This window comes from Leptosomus discolor, chromosome 1 (genome assembly GCF_034619465.1).
Source record: "Leptosomus discolor isolate bLepDis1 chromosome 1, bLepDis1.hap2, whole genome shotgun sequence".
NCBI classification, from domain to species: Eukaryota; Metazoa; Chordata; class Aves; order Leptosomiformes; family Leptosomidae; genus Leptosomus; species Leptosomus discolor.
Window position 1 is genome coordinate 156603601 of NC_141391.1, and position 13720 is coordinate 156617320.

The 13720-nt window shown below is 40.4% G+C and overlaps 1 protein-coding gene across 1 annotated transcript in view; it reads left to right on the top strand.

The window, feature by feature from the left end:
- TBXAS1 (thromboxane A synthase 1) overlaps window positions 1-13720 on the top strand; it is a 229291-nt gene that overhangs the window by 137111 nt on the left and 78460 nt on the right. Inside the window, exons 7-8 of the mRNA XM_086468110.1 lie at window positions 1727-1875; window positions 3580-3710. Coding sequence (XP_086324236.1) covers window positions 1727-1875; window positions 3580-3710 — 280 coding nt within the window. The remainder of the gene's footprint in view (window positions 1-1726; window positions 1876-3579; window positions 3711-13720) is intronic.

Sequence of the window (13720 nt, forward strand, 5' to 3'; positions counted from 1 at the left end):
TTCACTGAACTGTTCATTACACTGTCTAGCTCCTTCTCTAAGCAGATGCATTTCTTCTAGGAGCCTGTACAGCATATGAATAGTTCACGCGCATTCTTTCCAATAGGCACTATTTTCCACACACTTCGTTTGCTGTGTTGGCCAGCACCCTCTGAAGTTCTTCATGATTTCCCCCAAACTGGAGCAGCACAAATAATTTTATTTCATCTGAAGAAATGGATATTTATCCACAATTGATCCATCTCTCTTTAAGTACATGTATATGTACGCGCGCAAATGTATGTATGTACACAGAGATCTCTTTATTAAACATCTTAAGAGATTCTATGAAACCTTGAGATACATTACGCTTAGCCTAGTGCTCTGATGAAAATGGACCTTTTGAGTCCTTCCAGGCTTTTCCTTTTTTTCCATTTGTCCTTTTTCTTTGCCTGGTCTTTTAGATATTGATCCATGATAGGGTTTCTCCTTTCAAGAGGCACTTTTCAGAAGACCTGTTGAAAGTATAAATGAATGACGTTGACCATCTCAGAATATGATCTTCCAGTTGTTTTATCATACTACCATTTCAGTAGGTTTGACATATATAAATGTGATTCTCATCTCACTGCAGTTTCCCAGAATTGCCTTGGGAGCTACTTTTTGAATATAAATACCCTATCTGCAAGCTCCTGTCATCTTTTACATTTGTTGGCTTTAGCCATTTTGTGTTTCGCCAACAACTCAGAATTTAGTTTTTAAGCTTTTTCAGTACCTTGGAGAGGTAGATGATCGAGTGCTTCTGAAATTATTGTTTTATTGCAGCGCCCCCCTCTTTCAGCATTTCAACTTCTAATAACATCTTGTGTGTGTTTATAAGAGTTGAAAACCCAAAGAAGTTACTTAGCTTTGCAGTACTGTTGTTATCTTTCAAATCTGCTCTGATGTCATCAGAATGACAACGCCTAAAGATCATAGTCTAGAAATGCTGCATCACAATCTATATACAAGATATACTGGGCCTGAGTCCTGTGCTTCTCTTAATACATGCTTACTCAGGCTAAAACACCAGAGAATTTGATATTAGCCTTTTGTAAGGGAACACAGAAGAACAGTCATTGCAGACTTGACCACAGATCAGAAGAATCAAATATTAAGAATATTTTACAGTCTCAGTCCATTTATCTCAAAACTAAATATAGCTGCTAATGCCCAGTAGAAATAAAGATGGTGGCAATTGGATAGGTGGTCAGATATGCAGGGAGAGATCCAGTGAGTTCTGAAGTTTCTAGATCATGGACTACACATCATTTGTAGTTCTCAAAGCATTTGCTGCTCCTCTGCAGATATGCAGATTTCACATGACGACAGTTTCTCTTGGTTTTGACCACGATTTTATGTTACAAAGGCGCTGTCAAGAAGACAAAGGAAATCCTTAACAGGAGATTTACTTAAGCACCTCTTGTCACTGAGATTTTAGACTGGACTGGTAGTAGATGTGATTTCCGCAGTTTAAAATGAGAAAGGAATGGTCTCTTTTATTAGGATGCATACTAGGAAAATGCTTATGAGTCTCTGACCTGTTGCATTTGATTTCTAGGTAATAACAAATTTATTTTTTATAAATTTTTAGTGGAATTATTGGGCTATATGAAAATACGTTCACTTTGTAGATGGAGAGAAGGTGATCGTTATTAAGTGCCAACATTTGTCAGAATGATGGAAACAACTCTTTTTCTCAATGCAGGTGTTACAACTGCTTCACCTTGGATGTCGTTGGTAGCGTAGCTTTTGGTACTGAGGTGGATTCTCAGAAGAATCCCAATGACCCCTTTGTTAAGAATTGCAGAACATTCTTTGAAATGTCTTTGTTTAAGCCTCTCCTCCTTCTAATCCGTGAGTATAGTCTGTCTACTTCCTTATGGTAATTTTTCGAAAAATCATTCTCAAGTTGCAAAACATGCTGAAGCAGGAGCAGGAAGATGTATAGCGGACTTTATTTCAGAGGTGTTCAGAATGCAACCTACAGGCCAAGTATACCCTGGAGTTTTCTGCCATATGCTCTGCAGCTTTTGTCACCATTAATGCAACTTCCTCCAGAAACCAAGAGTCTGGGACGGCAATGCCCCAAGTTGATCTGAGTGGAAGGTTTCTATGACCTGTAATTTCTACGGTATCTCTTTTAATACATTCACATTAAAACAGAGTAACTGCCCTTTGGAGCCCGATGGTAAAGTTTTTGTGCACTCGGTTTGCTTGGTAGAGATTGAAATCCCATCCATAAACAACAGTGGGCTAATAACCCAGTAAAGAAAAGAGTTGGAGGAGTATAAACAAATAGTATAAATCCTCCAAATTCTTGTTTGAATAGCAGCAGCAGCCTGGTCGATGGCTATGAAGGATAAAGATAAGTGCCAGCACAGGCTGCCGTTAAGAAAATGCACTTATTTTCAGGTGCGTGGATAGGTCATGCAAGAATGGTATATAAAGCCACTGAGTTCTAGGGCACAAAAGGTAAGGCTTCATGGTGACGGTGGCCTTGCTAACGCAAGGGCAGTAAGAATTGTAGCTGAGGAATAAGCATAATCGAGGTTGTTGAGGTTTTACCATCTTGCTATCTAGACCTGCACACAGTAGTGTCAGGTGGCACAGTGACAAAGTTTCCTGTGCCCATCTGATCCTGCTGGCATTGCAGATTGCACCGGTACTGCACATGAACTGTTTCCTTCTGGAGTTGTCCTGGGGTTAATGTTTAACCTGATTGCAAAGTGTGATTTGTGACAATTTCCAAAGTGACAGAAGTGTGTCCCTATATGTCTAAGACCATGTCCTTCATTAAAGAAAATTTCTGTAGGGTTTGGGGTTGGATTCCTTGGTTGATCTCTTTCTGTTGGTACATTATGTGGTCTGAATTTCTGCACTGTGTTGCCCTGTTGGCAGCACACGGGTTTTCTGATGACTGATTTGTTAGTCTTAAGCTGTTCATAAGTTAATGAGGGGTTTATTAAGATGCAAGACTTCACTCAGGTTTCTAGTTCCTGGCTATAAAGGCCATGTACTGGACACCATCCTTGTGATAACATCGCACTTCCAGAGTCTGTGGCCTGTTTAGAGAAGTGAAATAAAATAGCAAACCAATATCCTCATATTGGAGATCTGTACATGAGAATGATTAATACACAATTTCATAGTTCACAATTTCATAAGCCGCTAGGCTAGTTCAAGGTCCCTCACCTTCTGTACACGATTGTTTGAGTAGGCAGGGAAAATAGTTCTCCCCTTTGTTGTGGTGGCTCTGTAACATCAAGAAGCTGAACTGAAATCTTGAAGCTGAACTGAAATCATGAAGCATTGTTGAAGTAAGCTTGGAAAGCATCTGTCTGGCAGGGGAGTCCCAGCCAACATGGAATTTCTAAAAGGAAATCCTTTACCAGCCTATGGGGGTGGAAGAAAAAGAGGGAGAGGAAAAGAGGAAAAAACAGGTTTCAGAAAAGTAACACATCCCACTTGATGAGCTTTATAATACATTAATGAAAGGAGAGGGATATTATATGCCTTTACAGTCTAATTCAGTGTTTTCTTCTGTAAAATCTCTTACAGTTTCTTTCCCATTCATAATGATCCCATTGCTCCGGATTTTGCCAAGCAAGAAACAAAAGGAACTGAATGGATTTTTTATCCAAACCATAAAAAATGCAATTGTCTTCAGACACCAGCAAGATGCAGCTGAGGTAAGGCTATTTCTGTGATAAATATATGGATAAGCAAATGTTTTGAGGAAAAACTGGAAGTGGCATAAGCCTCAGCTGAAAAAGCAAACTCGGTCTGTTTGAACATTCAAAGCAATTTAGTAAAGATTTTATTCATTTTTAGCTTTATGTACCATCAGCCAGGCTTGGTGTTGATGCAGAATTGTTAACACATTACAAGAAAGATTGCTTCTCTTAGTATTTCTGTTCAAATAAGGATGCAGAAAATGTTACATCTGGGATGACTTTTCAACCCAGTTGCTAGACCCAGAAGGAAGGATTTACCTTGTAGAATTTTTTCTCATCTTAAAGTTAGGTGTTTTTTCTATGCTACTTTTCCTTAACGACCAGAGAAAAGGGAGCCCCCACTGAGTATTTCAACCCAGTCATTATCTAGGAGCTGAGGCAGGTTTTATGTAGTCCTGTGACAGTTCCTACTGCTTTTGAAAATGGAAAGAACCAGAATGTCTGGTTAAGAGCAGACACTTGATATTGAGATGGCTAAAGAGAAAGCTAGTAAATTCTACCTAAAGTATGCAAACTAATGGGAATGCATTATTAGCAAATAATGTTACCCATATATTTCTTTCATCTGGACAGAAAGCAGTTCTGTTTTTTTTTTGTTTTGTTTTGATCACTGTTGTTTTATGAAGTATCTGAAGGCACATGCATTTTTATTAAAGTTTCTCATTTTTTGATATACAAAGCATTTGGAACATAGGCATGTGCTTCAGTTCTGTGATGCAAAAGTTCTTCAGGTCTACTTGTCCTTTTGGACCATTCTTTACTGCAGACCGCATATGATATCCCTAAAAATAAGTTAACCACTTAGTTATGGATGTGTAGTGAGAAAAAAAGAATATCAATGAAAATTCCATTTTAAAGGTAACTGAGACGCATTTTGCGTATCAATTGCATGAAACATGCTACAACACACACATTAAGAATCTGTTTAATATTGAAATATAAGAGCTGTTTCTTACCACTTTGAAATGAAGAGCAATTCTGATGGGGTAACAACACAGGTGAGAATGGATCCTCCCAACTCTTTCTCACAGTTTAGCCCTGCAGCTGTCACCTTTCAGGAAAAAAATTTGGTTTAGTTTACCCTATATTATATCCAGGACACATTTAAAAATCAAATTGAGTTTCAAAGATGTTACTGCTCTTTGCCGTGTTGCATATTCTGCTCTTTTTCTTTGACTTTTTCTGCAGTGAAGTCTCACTTCTGTATTTGTTGCAGTTTATCACTGCATGCTTCTTGTCTTTCCTCCAGCCTACCTTTATGAGTCTCTGCCCCCACTAGCCTTTAGGTTTTTGTCTCTTCTTTACATCCAAAAGATTATAAGCACCACTAACCGGCCACAAACAATTCGTGATTCATAAACATGGTTCCAGGCTGAATGCTGAAAAATATTTTATAGGGATGGTGTATCTAAGCTGCTTGCGGACACCACATTTCTAGTGCACAGATCCAGTGTGAGCTTTTAATGGCATACTGGTGTGGCCGTATGTATGGAGTTATGAATCAGAGATTTATGTTGAAGGGGTCTGCATGGAAAGTCTATTCTGTGTATCAATTATAAAAGGGGAAATGAAACAATCTAATGTGGATTAGAAGTAGTCACTGTATTAGCTACTGTTAATAAAATGCAATGTATTTCTGTGGCCATAGCACTGAGGGCATTGATCATGGGCTAAATCCTTCCCTATACTGTAGATGGTCACTCACACAAACTGCAGACAAAGATAAAGGTCAGCAGGTGGGTATGGTTAGGAGGAAACATAAGGAAAAGCATAAGGAGCATGTCTCATATGAGGAAAGACTGAGAGACCTGTGTCTGTTTAGCCTGGAGAAGAGAAGGCTGAGAGGGGACCTTTTTGATGCTTGTAAGCATGTAAAGGGTGGGTATCAAGAGGATGGGCCAGGCTCTTTTCAGTGGTGCCCAGTGACAGGACAAGGGGCAACGGACATAAACTGGAACAAGGGAAGATCCATCTGAACATGAGGAAAAACTTCTTTACTCTGAGGGTGGCAGAGCACTGGAACAGGCTGCCCAGGGAGGCTATGGAGTCTCCTTTTCTGGAAATACTCAAAACTCACCTGGGTGTGATCCTGTGCAACCTGCTCTGGGTGAACCTGCTTTAGCAGGGGGGTGGGACTAGGTGATCTCCAGAGGTCCCTTCCAACCCCTACCGTTCTGTGACTCTGTGATCGTAATGACAAGAGCAGGAGGCAGCATTCTCTGCATATGCAGCCTGTTTGCAGGTTTCAGTGGTTGATGGAGCAGAGTTTTAAGGTTATATTGGAAGGGATGTTGCGAGATGCTGTAGAGATAACACATGGCAGTAGCTGCCGAGTATCAGGGCAGGGTGGAGGAAAGTACAAGGTCCATGTTTGCCTCAACAGTGTATGCACAAGTCCATTACTGGCTGTGGCCCCGCCTGCTCCTGAACTTTTACCTAGTTTGCAAAATTGGCGTATGGGAACTATTTCAAACGCTGTGAATTAGACACTTTGGACTAGATTTCTGAGAGTGCGTTAAGTCCCCTTTGCAGTTCAGGATCATTAGCACGGCTTTCAAAAGCGACTGGAAAGTTTGGAGCTTCCTATTTTTCCGTTTTCATTCTGTCTTGTTATACGCTCTTAGAATTTTGATTGTTTTAGGTTGATGGCACACGAGTCTTGTTACAAGTATAGGCAACTTAATAATTTGCCAGGAACATAAAAATGATATGTGAAACAGATCAAAATGCAGCTGTGTCCGATTTAATGCAGAAATGTAATCTGTAGAGATTAGGTGTCCCAGATAGCCCTGCATTTGAAGGAGAATTATGTCCTGTGTCCTAGGTCTCGAGTGATGAAATGTACCCACTGAAATCAGTCAGAGTTTTGTGACTGCATTTTAATGAGCCCAAGATATAACCCGTAGCTACTGGTTCTTTGTTCTAATAATAGGACCTATAAGCAAAATCTTACGGCCTCCGTGTGCTGCATTAGGCCAATGGGTATTCCTTAGGTTGCCACATTCCTAGATGTTACATTGTGTGATTCTTTTACTCCTTGTTGGTTTTATCACCATTAAAAATGCTTTTGGGTTCTTTTCTTTGGAGTATGGGAAAAAAAAAAAAACAAACCACCTTTGGAAGAAACTGTAAAACAAATGAAAAGATCCACGGAAGTGATTCAACTGAAGCTTGTCTTCCTCTAATCTGCAGCTAACGTGAACAAAGAATAAAGAAAGGCCAAAAAACAATGTGACAAGCAAAGTCAGCCTGTTATCATCCCTGTTCTATCAGTAAATGAAACAATGCTTCTGAATGCCTAAAGATAATCCCATGGGCAGATAGTAATTTTACAGCCAGGTTTAGATCTAATAATACGCTTGCAGCTTATACAAGATCTGTGATGTCACTTTCTCTCATCCCATCGGTTAGTGCTGCAGATGTCATTTTAATTATATACTATCTTTCTGTGGTCAGTCAAATAATTTCAGTCCTGGATATCCCACTCATTTGGCTTATGTACAAAACCGTTTAGTGGTCGTACTTTAGAAATTTTAATATATTACATTTATTCATGGATTCAAATTATTGTAAAATGCTTTTCCCACTATTTACAGAAGAGCAAATTCACCCTGCTCAGAAGAAACAGCACAAATTTAATGCACCACTTAACACCTACTTTGAAGACTCCAGCAGGATTTAAGTGTTCAAATACCTTATCCTGATTATCTGCCCAGGTTTAAATTTTTCCCTGAGGCAAATTGTTTCCAGAAACAGGGTAGATAGACTGTTTGTTTACTTCAGTAAATGATAGTTTGATAGATTTTCGTTTAATAGTCTGATATGCAAATCATTATTCATGTAAGAGTTGTTTTTCTAGCATGTTATAGCTGAGTTCTTAACCTACCAGTCTGTTTTAAATGATGATATCTAGATGGAGTCTTTCATGGTGCTCAATATGGAGACTCCTTTCTAAAACTGTGGGTTGAAACTAAGACCCCTCAGCAGATGAAAGGCCAGAATTTAATTTGTAATACATAGTATTAACAATAATCGGAATGTAACAATTTAAGGATATTGCAAAGCATTATTTTTGGAAAACTACAACAGGTATGTGGGAAAATCCAGTTTTCAAAATATGCACCTTTTAAACAAGAATTGGAGAGTTCATAAAGGCTGCAACACATCCTTCTGGCATCTCCTGATTTTTCCAGTCATACTGTCTGCTGTGAATGCATAATTCAAAGTCACTGATCCATGCCAGGTAGGTAGTGACCTGATGATGTTTCTGATGATGATCAGCTGTTTCTTGGTTGTCTCAAGCTGATTTGAAATGAGAGGGTGACAAAGCACAGGGAATATCACCAGAAATTGATTCACTGGCAGTTTAGTTGATCTGGCTGGAGACTTACGGACTACCTGAACGCTTTTGATGTGAGTGCAAAGCAGACAGATGGAACAACGGAAGAAGAGTGTGAAGGCTGTGCTGCTGTGAACCATGCTGCCTGTGAGCCACATGGTGTAAAGCCACAGAGAAGCTGTGTGGTGCTGTCAGTCCTGGTGATGACTTGGCCTCCTGTGAATTGGTACAGCCCTGGGATGCTCTGTACTCTACTGTGCTAGGTCTAGATCAAAAGAGGTTGTCCTCTGGTCAGGAGCTGAAAGTGAACAATTGCAGTCCCCTCCAGTTTTCCCCGATTCCCATCCTCACTCCTGGCCAATCCTTTCCCTGATCCCAAATAGGTACAGTCAGTGTCTCTGCTGCCCCTGGGGTGCCCGTACACCTGGGCAGGCATAAGTGGTTCCTGGTGAGTGGAGATCCTTTGGTTTTCTAGCATCAGCCTAAAAAGGTCAGGAAACTGAGTTTTGAGGATGTCTGAAACTCAGGTATTTAAATGCTTGCAAAGGGGAAAGAACTGCCCTTTCGCTACAGACTAACAATAGAAATGTGCTATAAGGAAGTGGTATCTTTCAATATCTGTTTGGGAAATGATGGCCTGGTTACAACTTTAATCTCTGTAACACTGATTCCCAGGGAAAAATGTGCAATGAGCTCCCCTAAATTCTTTACCTAAGGGGAAGAGGGACATGTGTGTGTGTACCTGCATTCTGGAGGATAAGGGACAATCTGAAAACCTAATTACTGTGGCACTCTGTTCTTTTCTCTTCCTTCCCCAGCAGTTCCCTGGAGTTTTTCCTTTTCGTGAACTAATGAACTATTTTATTCAAGAGCTGCTTGAAATGAGTTGAGCAGAGGTAATCCTCCTGAAAAAGTCTGATCCTCTCCTTGTCAAGGGAAAACTATACAATTACTAAGAAAACTTAGTTAAAAATTTGCTAAATACTATGTACATTCCAGGAGCTATGTGTGTGTTTGAACTGTGGAAATGCAGTACAGATGTTAAAAAGTAAATATTTTTCTAAGGAAACAGCAGATGGGAGGATTAGACACCTTCTAATAGTGTGCAGTTTTCCTGCCTTTGTAGAAAACCAAGCAAAACTTGTTTATATTTGAAAGAAGGTGGTGTCCATTTAAGGATACACACTGTATGGCAATATTAAATAATCTGTTTTTACTGATTAATAAACTGTCAGTAAAGCAAAGGATCAGTCTGGTCCTTTTGTTTTTCTAAGTATGCAGGGGAGGGATGCTGTGATTCTGTTCTGCTGGACTGTTTGGTCCATGGTTTGATCATGTTTTTACCCACTGCCTTTGTGGGGAGGAAATGTGAAGTGGGCTTTCCAGAAGGGTAAATGAGTGTCTTAATGATATAGAGGGAATTTGTGCTAACTATGGGGGTTGAACCCAAATCTTAAAGCTGTATCTGTTTTGTTCTAAGCGGAAGGTTATAATTTCTCTAGTATATGTTAAAAATCTTTCGAACACTAAATCTGGTGTCTGTGCTTAGGCAGAACAGTGATTCTAAGAGGAAAAAAAAAAAGTGGCATTATGTTAAAAGGCGTTTTAGCTATTCACCTTCTTTTAAAAATCAAGCCATTACTGCTTGCTTTAAAAATGTATTCTTTCCTTCCCACATTTGAAGAAAAATCCTTTTCTTCCCCCTTTTTCTTAAAAATGTAATGAATTTTATCAATTCCTTAGGATTTTCTAAGTGGGCATTTAAACATAACAAGGCCTCAAAATCTCAAATGGAGATGAACTCAAAATCCTTGTTGCTTTTGGTCATCAGTTGAAGTTTCTTGATCAGTCTGTTGCTTTCTTTCCAATGATGGATTGCAGGCCTACAAAATGTGATCTTTTGGTTTCAGCCTGGGCTGAAGTGTCTGGCTGAGGTGCTTTCATCATGAAATGCAGTTCTGCAGTCTTTCTGCTCAAAAGAGATCAAGGACAGCATAAGTAACGAGAGCAGTGACTTTCTCACCTCCCCGAGGCGTGTGGATGGGGAAGCAGGAAGAGTTTTGCATTATTGCTACATCTGTCCCAGTTCTGCAGCCCAGCACACCTGTGAGCCCAGCGCTTTAAGAGCACTGCAGTCACAAGTAGATAGCAAATATCTGCTTGGTTACCTGCTGCCAACAAGCATGTACCATATCTGCTTGCTATCGCTTACCCTTTGGTCTTATCACATCATTTCTACTGCCTCCTTGGTTATGGATCAGAGTACTTTATGGATCCTAGACAAAGAACAGGCAGATGTTATCATGTATGTATTATCTGCCCCACTCCAGCAAACCCTGCAGCAACCGTAACAATATAATCTTGGCATCTGGGACTCTTTCTCCAATACCTCCATCTCTCCCCACTCCCTTTTATTCTTTTTCAGCCACTGCTGTGTATCTTCATTTCTACTTCAGGGGGTGACAGAAGCAGTGTCCCTATCCCGTATCTCACATGTCCCACCTCAGCTACAATCTAGGGTTCAAAATGCTGCCATGCACACGAGCCATCTCATTGACTTCTTGGAGCACTGCTCACATGCTTCAGTTTGCAAGATTCGTGCCAAAGGACAGAAATGAAATCAAAGCACCAAGGTGTTCATACTGATTAGGCTGGTGAAGTTTTTTGTGTATCCAGAGTTGCCAAGAATGATCTTGCAGATAGTACTGGGAAAACGTGAGTATCTCTGCAGGAAAAGCTAACCTCACTTTGTAAGAGATGTGTAGTGGAGCTCCTTCAGAAGGTTTTCAAAAAAAAATGGTAACTGCCCCTTTCTGGGCAGGGGAGGTTCAGATGGTCCCTGTAGCAGCATTAATCCACAGGAAGTCATTAGGCCAACAGGATGCCTTCAGAGTTACAGGGAGGAAGGACTTAAATGCTTCTGTCAATAGGGTTTGCATGCATTTTCCTCCTGTTTTCACCAGCCGATGTGGGAAGTGAAGATGGACATTTGGCTTTCCTGATCTACAGCATATGAGAAACATCTTTTAATTGAGAAGGGTGGGATTTTTAGTGTTGAAAAAAGGCTTTTTCATCCAGAGTAAAAATAAATAAACCCACATGCTCAGTTGTTGGTAATGTCAAGGGTTTTAGTGACTTTTAAAAATTGTGTTTATATGGGAAAATCAGTCACTTAAAATACAGTTTATCAAAAATCCAGGCCAAAAGATAGCTTAAGGGCTGTTTCAAATAATGTTTGCAGTAAAATTTCTCTGAAAACCTGGAGGAGGATAGAATTGAAAGGCGAACCTGTCTTTTTCAAAGAAACTGCCCCATTGTTGAAGGGAAGATCAAAAGTGGTGGGGGTGTGTGGTTTTTTTGTTGGTTGGTTTTTTTTGGGGGGTTAGTGTTTTGGGGGGGGGGTTGTTCTTTTTTTCGGCCAGCCTTACTTACACCTCCTTCTAGGTGCTGGTTGTTGTGGCCGTACCCTGTTTTTCCTGTTCTTGATACTGAAGGGGAGGGAGTGGTCACAGCTCTGTTTTATGTGTCCATAAAAATATGAGCAAGAGCTCATTGTGCTTTGAAGGTGGGATCCAGCAAATGCTGTTCTGTTTCGCTGAGCTTTGTGGTGGCTTGACTAGCACAGGCGAAAAATAGAGGAGAAGGAAGTCAAAAAAAGACAGCTCTTCCTTATAAGGGCCTGGGTCTCTTGCTTCTCCTCTGCAACTTAGACCTGGCCTGCCCCATCATGAATGTTTTGCTTTACCCTCCCTTATGATGGCAAGGGGACCCTGTACTTGTTATCCAGAGAGAAGTTCAAACGTTGAAAATCCTGTTTATGCCTGTGGTAATTCCCTGTAGGCAATAACGTCAGGGCTGGCCACTTGTCCCAGCCTGATCCTGTGCTAGTAATGAGTATTCGCAGCATGCATTTCAATGTCTGATTAAATCTTTCTGAAAGGCCATCTGTTTGAGGAGGATGTGGCATAGGCTTTAATACTTTTTATACCTAGTACTCAATACTGCTGTTTCATGACCTTAGACATAAAGTTTGTCCCCTGGTTAGTTAGCACGTCTTCTGATACTCCGATCAGAGAAAATAATTGGATCAAGGCTGTTGCAACCTGTTGGGTCACTGTGTGTCTTTGGCGAAATGTTCCTGGGTGTTGGGTCACAGAAGTTACACATACCCAACGAGACATTGCTCTGGCCAGGGCTGAGAAAAAGGTATCTGTTTTCTGGGAAGGGAGTAAAACATCTCCAGCTGCCTTTCTTTTATAGCACTTGGGGCAGAATGGATGTAGTTGTGTATCTGATGATACATGCCAAATCAGTAAGTAATCTGGCCTTTCTGCTGCGTGTTCTCATCTGTGCAAAATATCCAGCCCAAGCAGTGTTACATCTGTCTTTCACGGTCATTTTCCTATAGGCTTGGAAGCACAGTTTCCCTTTGTGTTTCCCTCAGCATAGAGTAAATCTTCTCCAATGTGTCTTTACCCGCTTCCTGTCATTTGCTTTCCTTCATGGTACAGTCTCAGTATTCATCCCTTTGGCTGAAAGGAAAAAATGTCACCCTGAAGTTGCGCACATTCCTTTTCTTCTAGAACTTCCCTCTCTTACAGCTCCTCATCTCTTCTGTATGTTACCCTTGTGGTCTGTCCCTCCCAAGTTTCTCAGAAGATCCTACTTTAGGTCGCTGAAAGCCCTGCCTTTTTCCTGCTTAATCTGTGATCTGGTCTTCATCCAGGGTGTGGGATTTTCAAATCAGCGAACAAAGGCAATCTTGTCATAAAATGAAATCTGGAGATTAATTTTCTGCATAACAGGATGGTGGCCTTTAATGTCAAGGTGGGATATAAGATCTAATCTTCATTTACATAGTCTTTTTTTTTTTCTTTTTTTTTTTTTTTACTTTTAATCTACGTCTACAAGGGATCTGTTGAGTGGGACTGGGAGCTTTATGTATTTATGTATTTATTTTACCTTGCCATTCAGAGCAGTAGCACATTTGGGTACTTGCCCTCTACAAACAGACTTTCTTCCGGCATATGTAACTAAAGCGTAGCACCTAAATTCTTAATTTAGAAAAAACCTCACAGATTTACTGACCTAATTGTAGTAACAGAGCTTTCCCTTTCTCTGTCAGTTTTAACATTTTCACTTTTGTCTTTCATATTTCATCTTTTTTTTTTTCTTTTATCTGTTACTGGTTCACCATCCTTCCTGCCTGAGTTGCTCCCAGAACTAGGATGGGAGTTGCAGCACTTGTGATATTAGTGGGTGATCTTCAAATATGTCTCTGTGTGTCTGTGTCTCTATTTGCCTACAGTGACCTCTCTCAGCCCCATGCACTGCCTTCTTTTTGCAATACAGTATGACCTTTTCTGAAGCAGTTATGAAAAAGCCATTCCATGATATTTCATTCTGATTCAACCATTTCATCCATCTGTTGGCATGTTTTGATCTCTGGAGGTTTTTCCCTTGATCTGTCTCAACTGTTGGTATCTACTTTGCGCTCCATTGGTATTTCTACCTTTTCTCTTGTGTCTGCTTACCTTAGCAGATCCACACTCCTACTTACAAGAGACACTGACAGCCCTTCTTGCCAACAGGAGAACCATTTATGTGGCCAGCATTTGGATGCCAA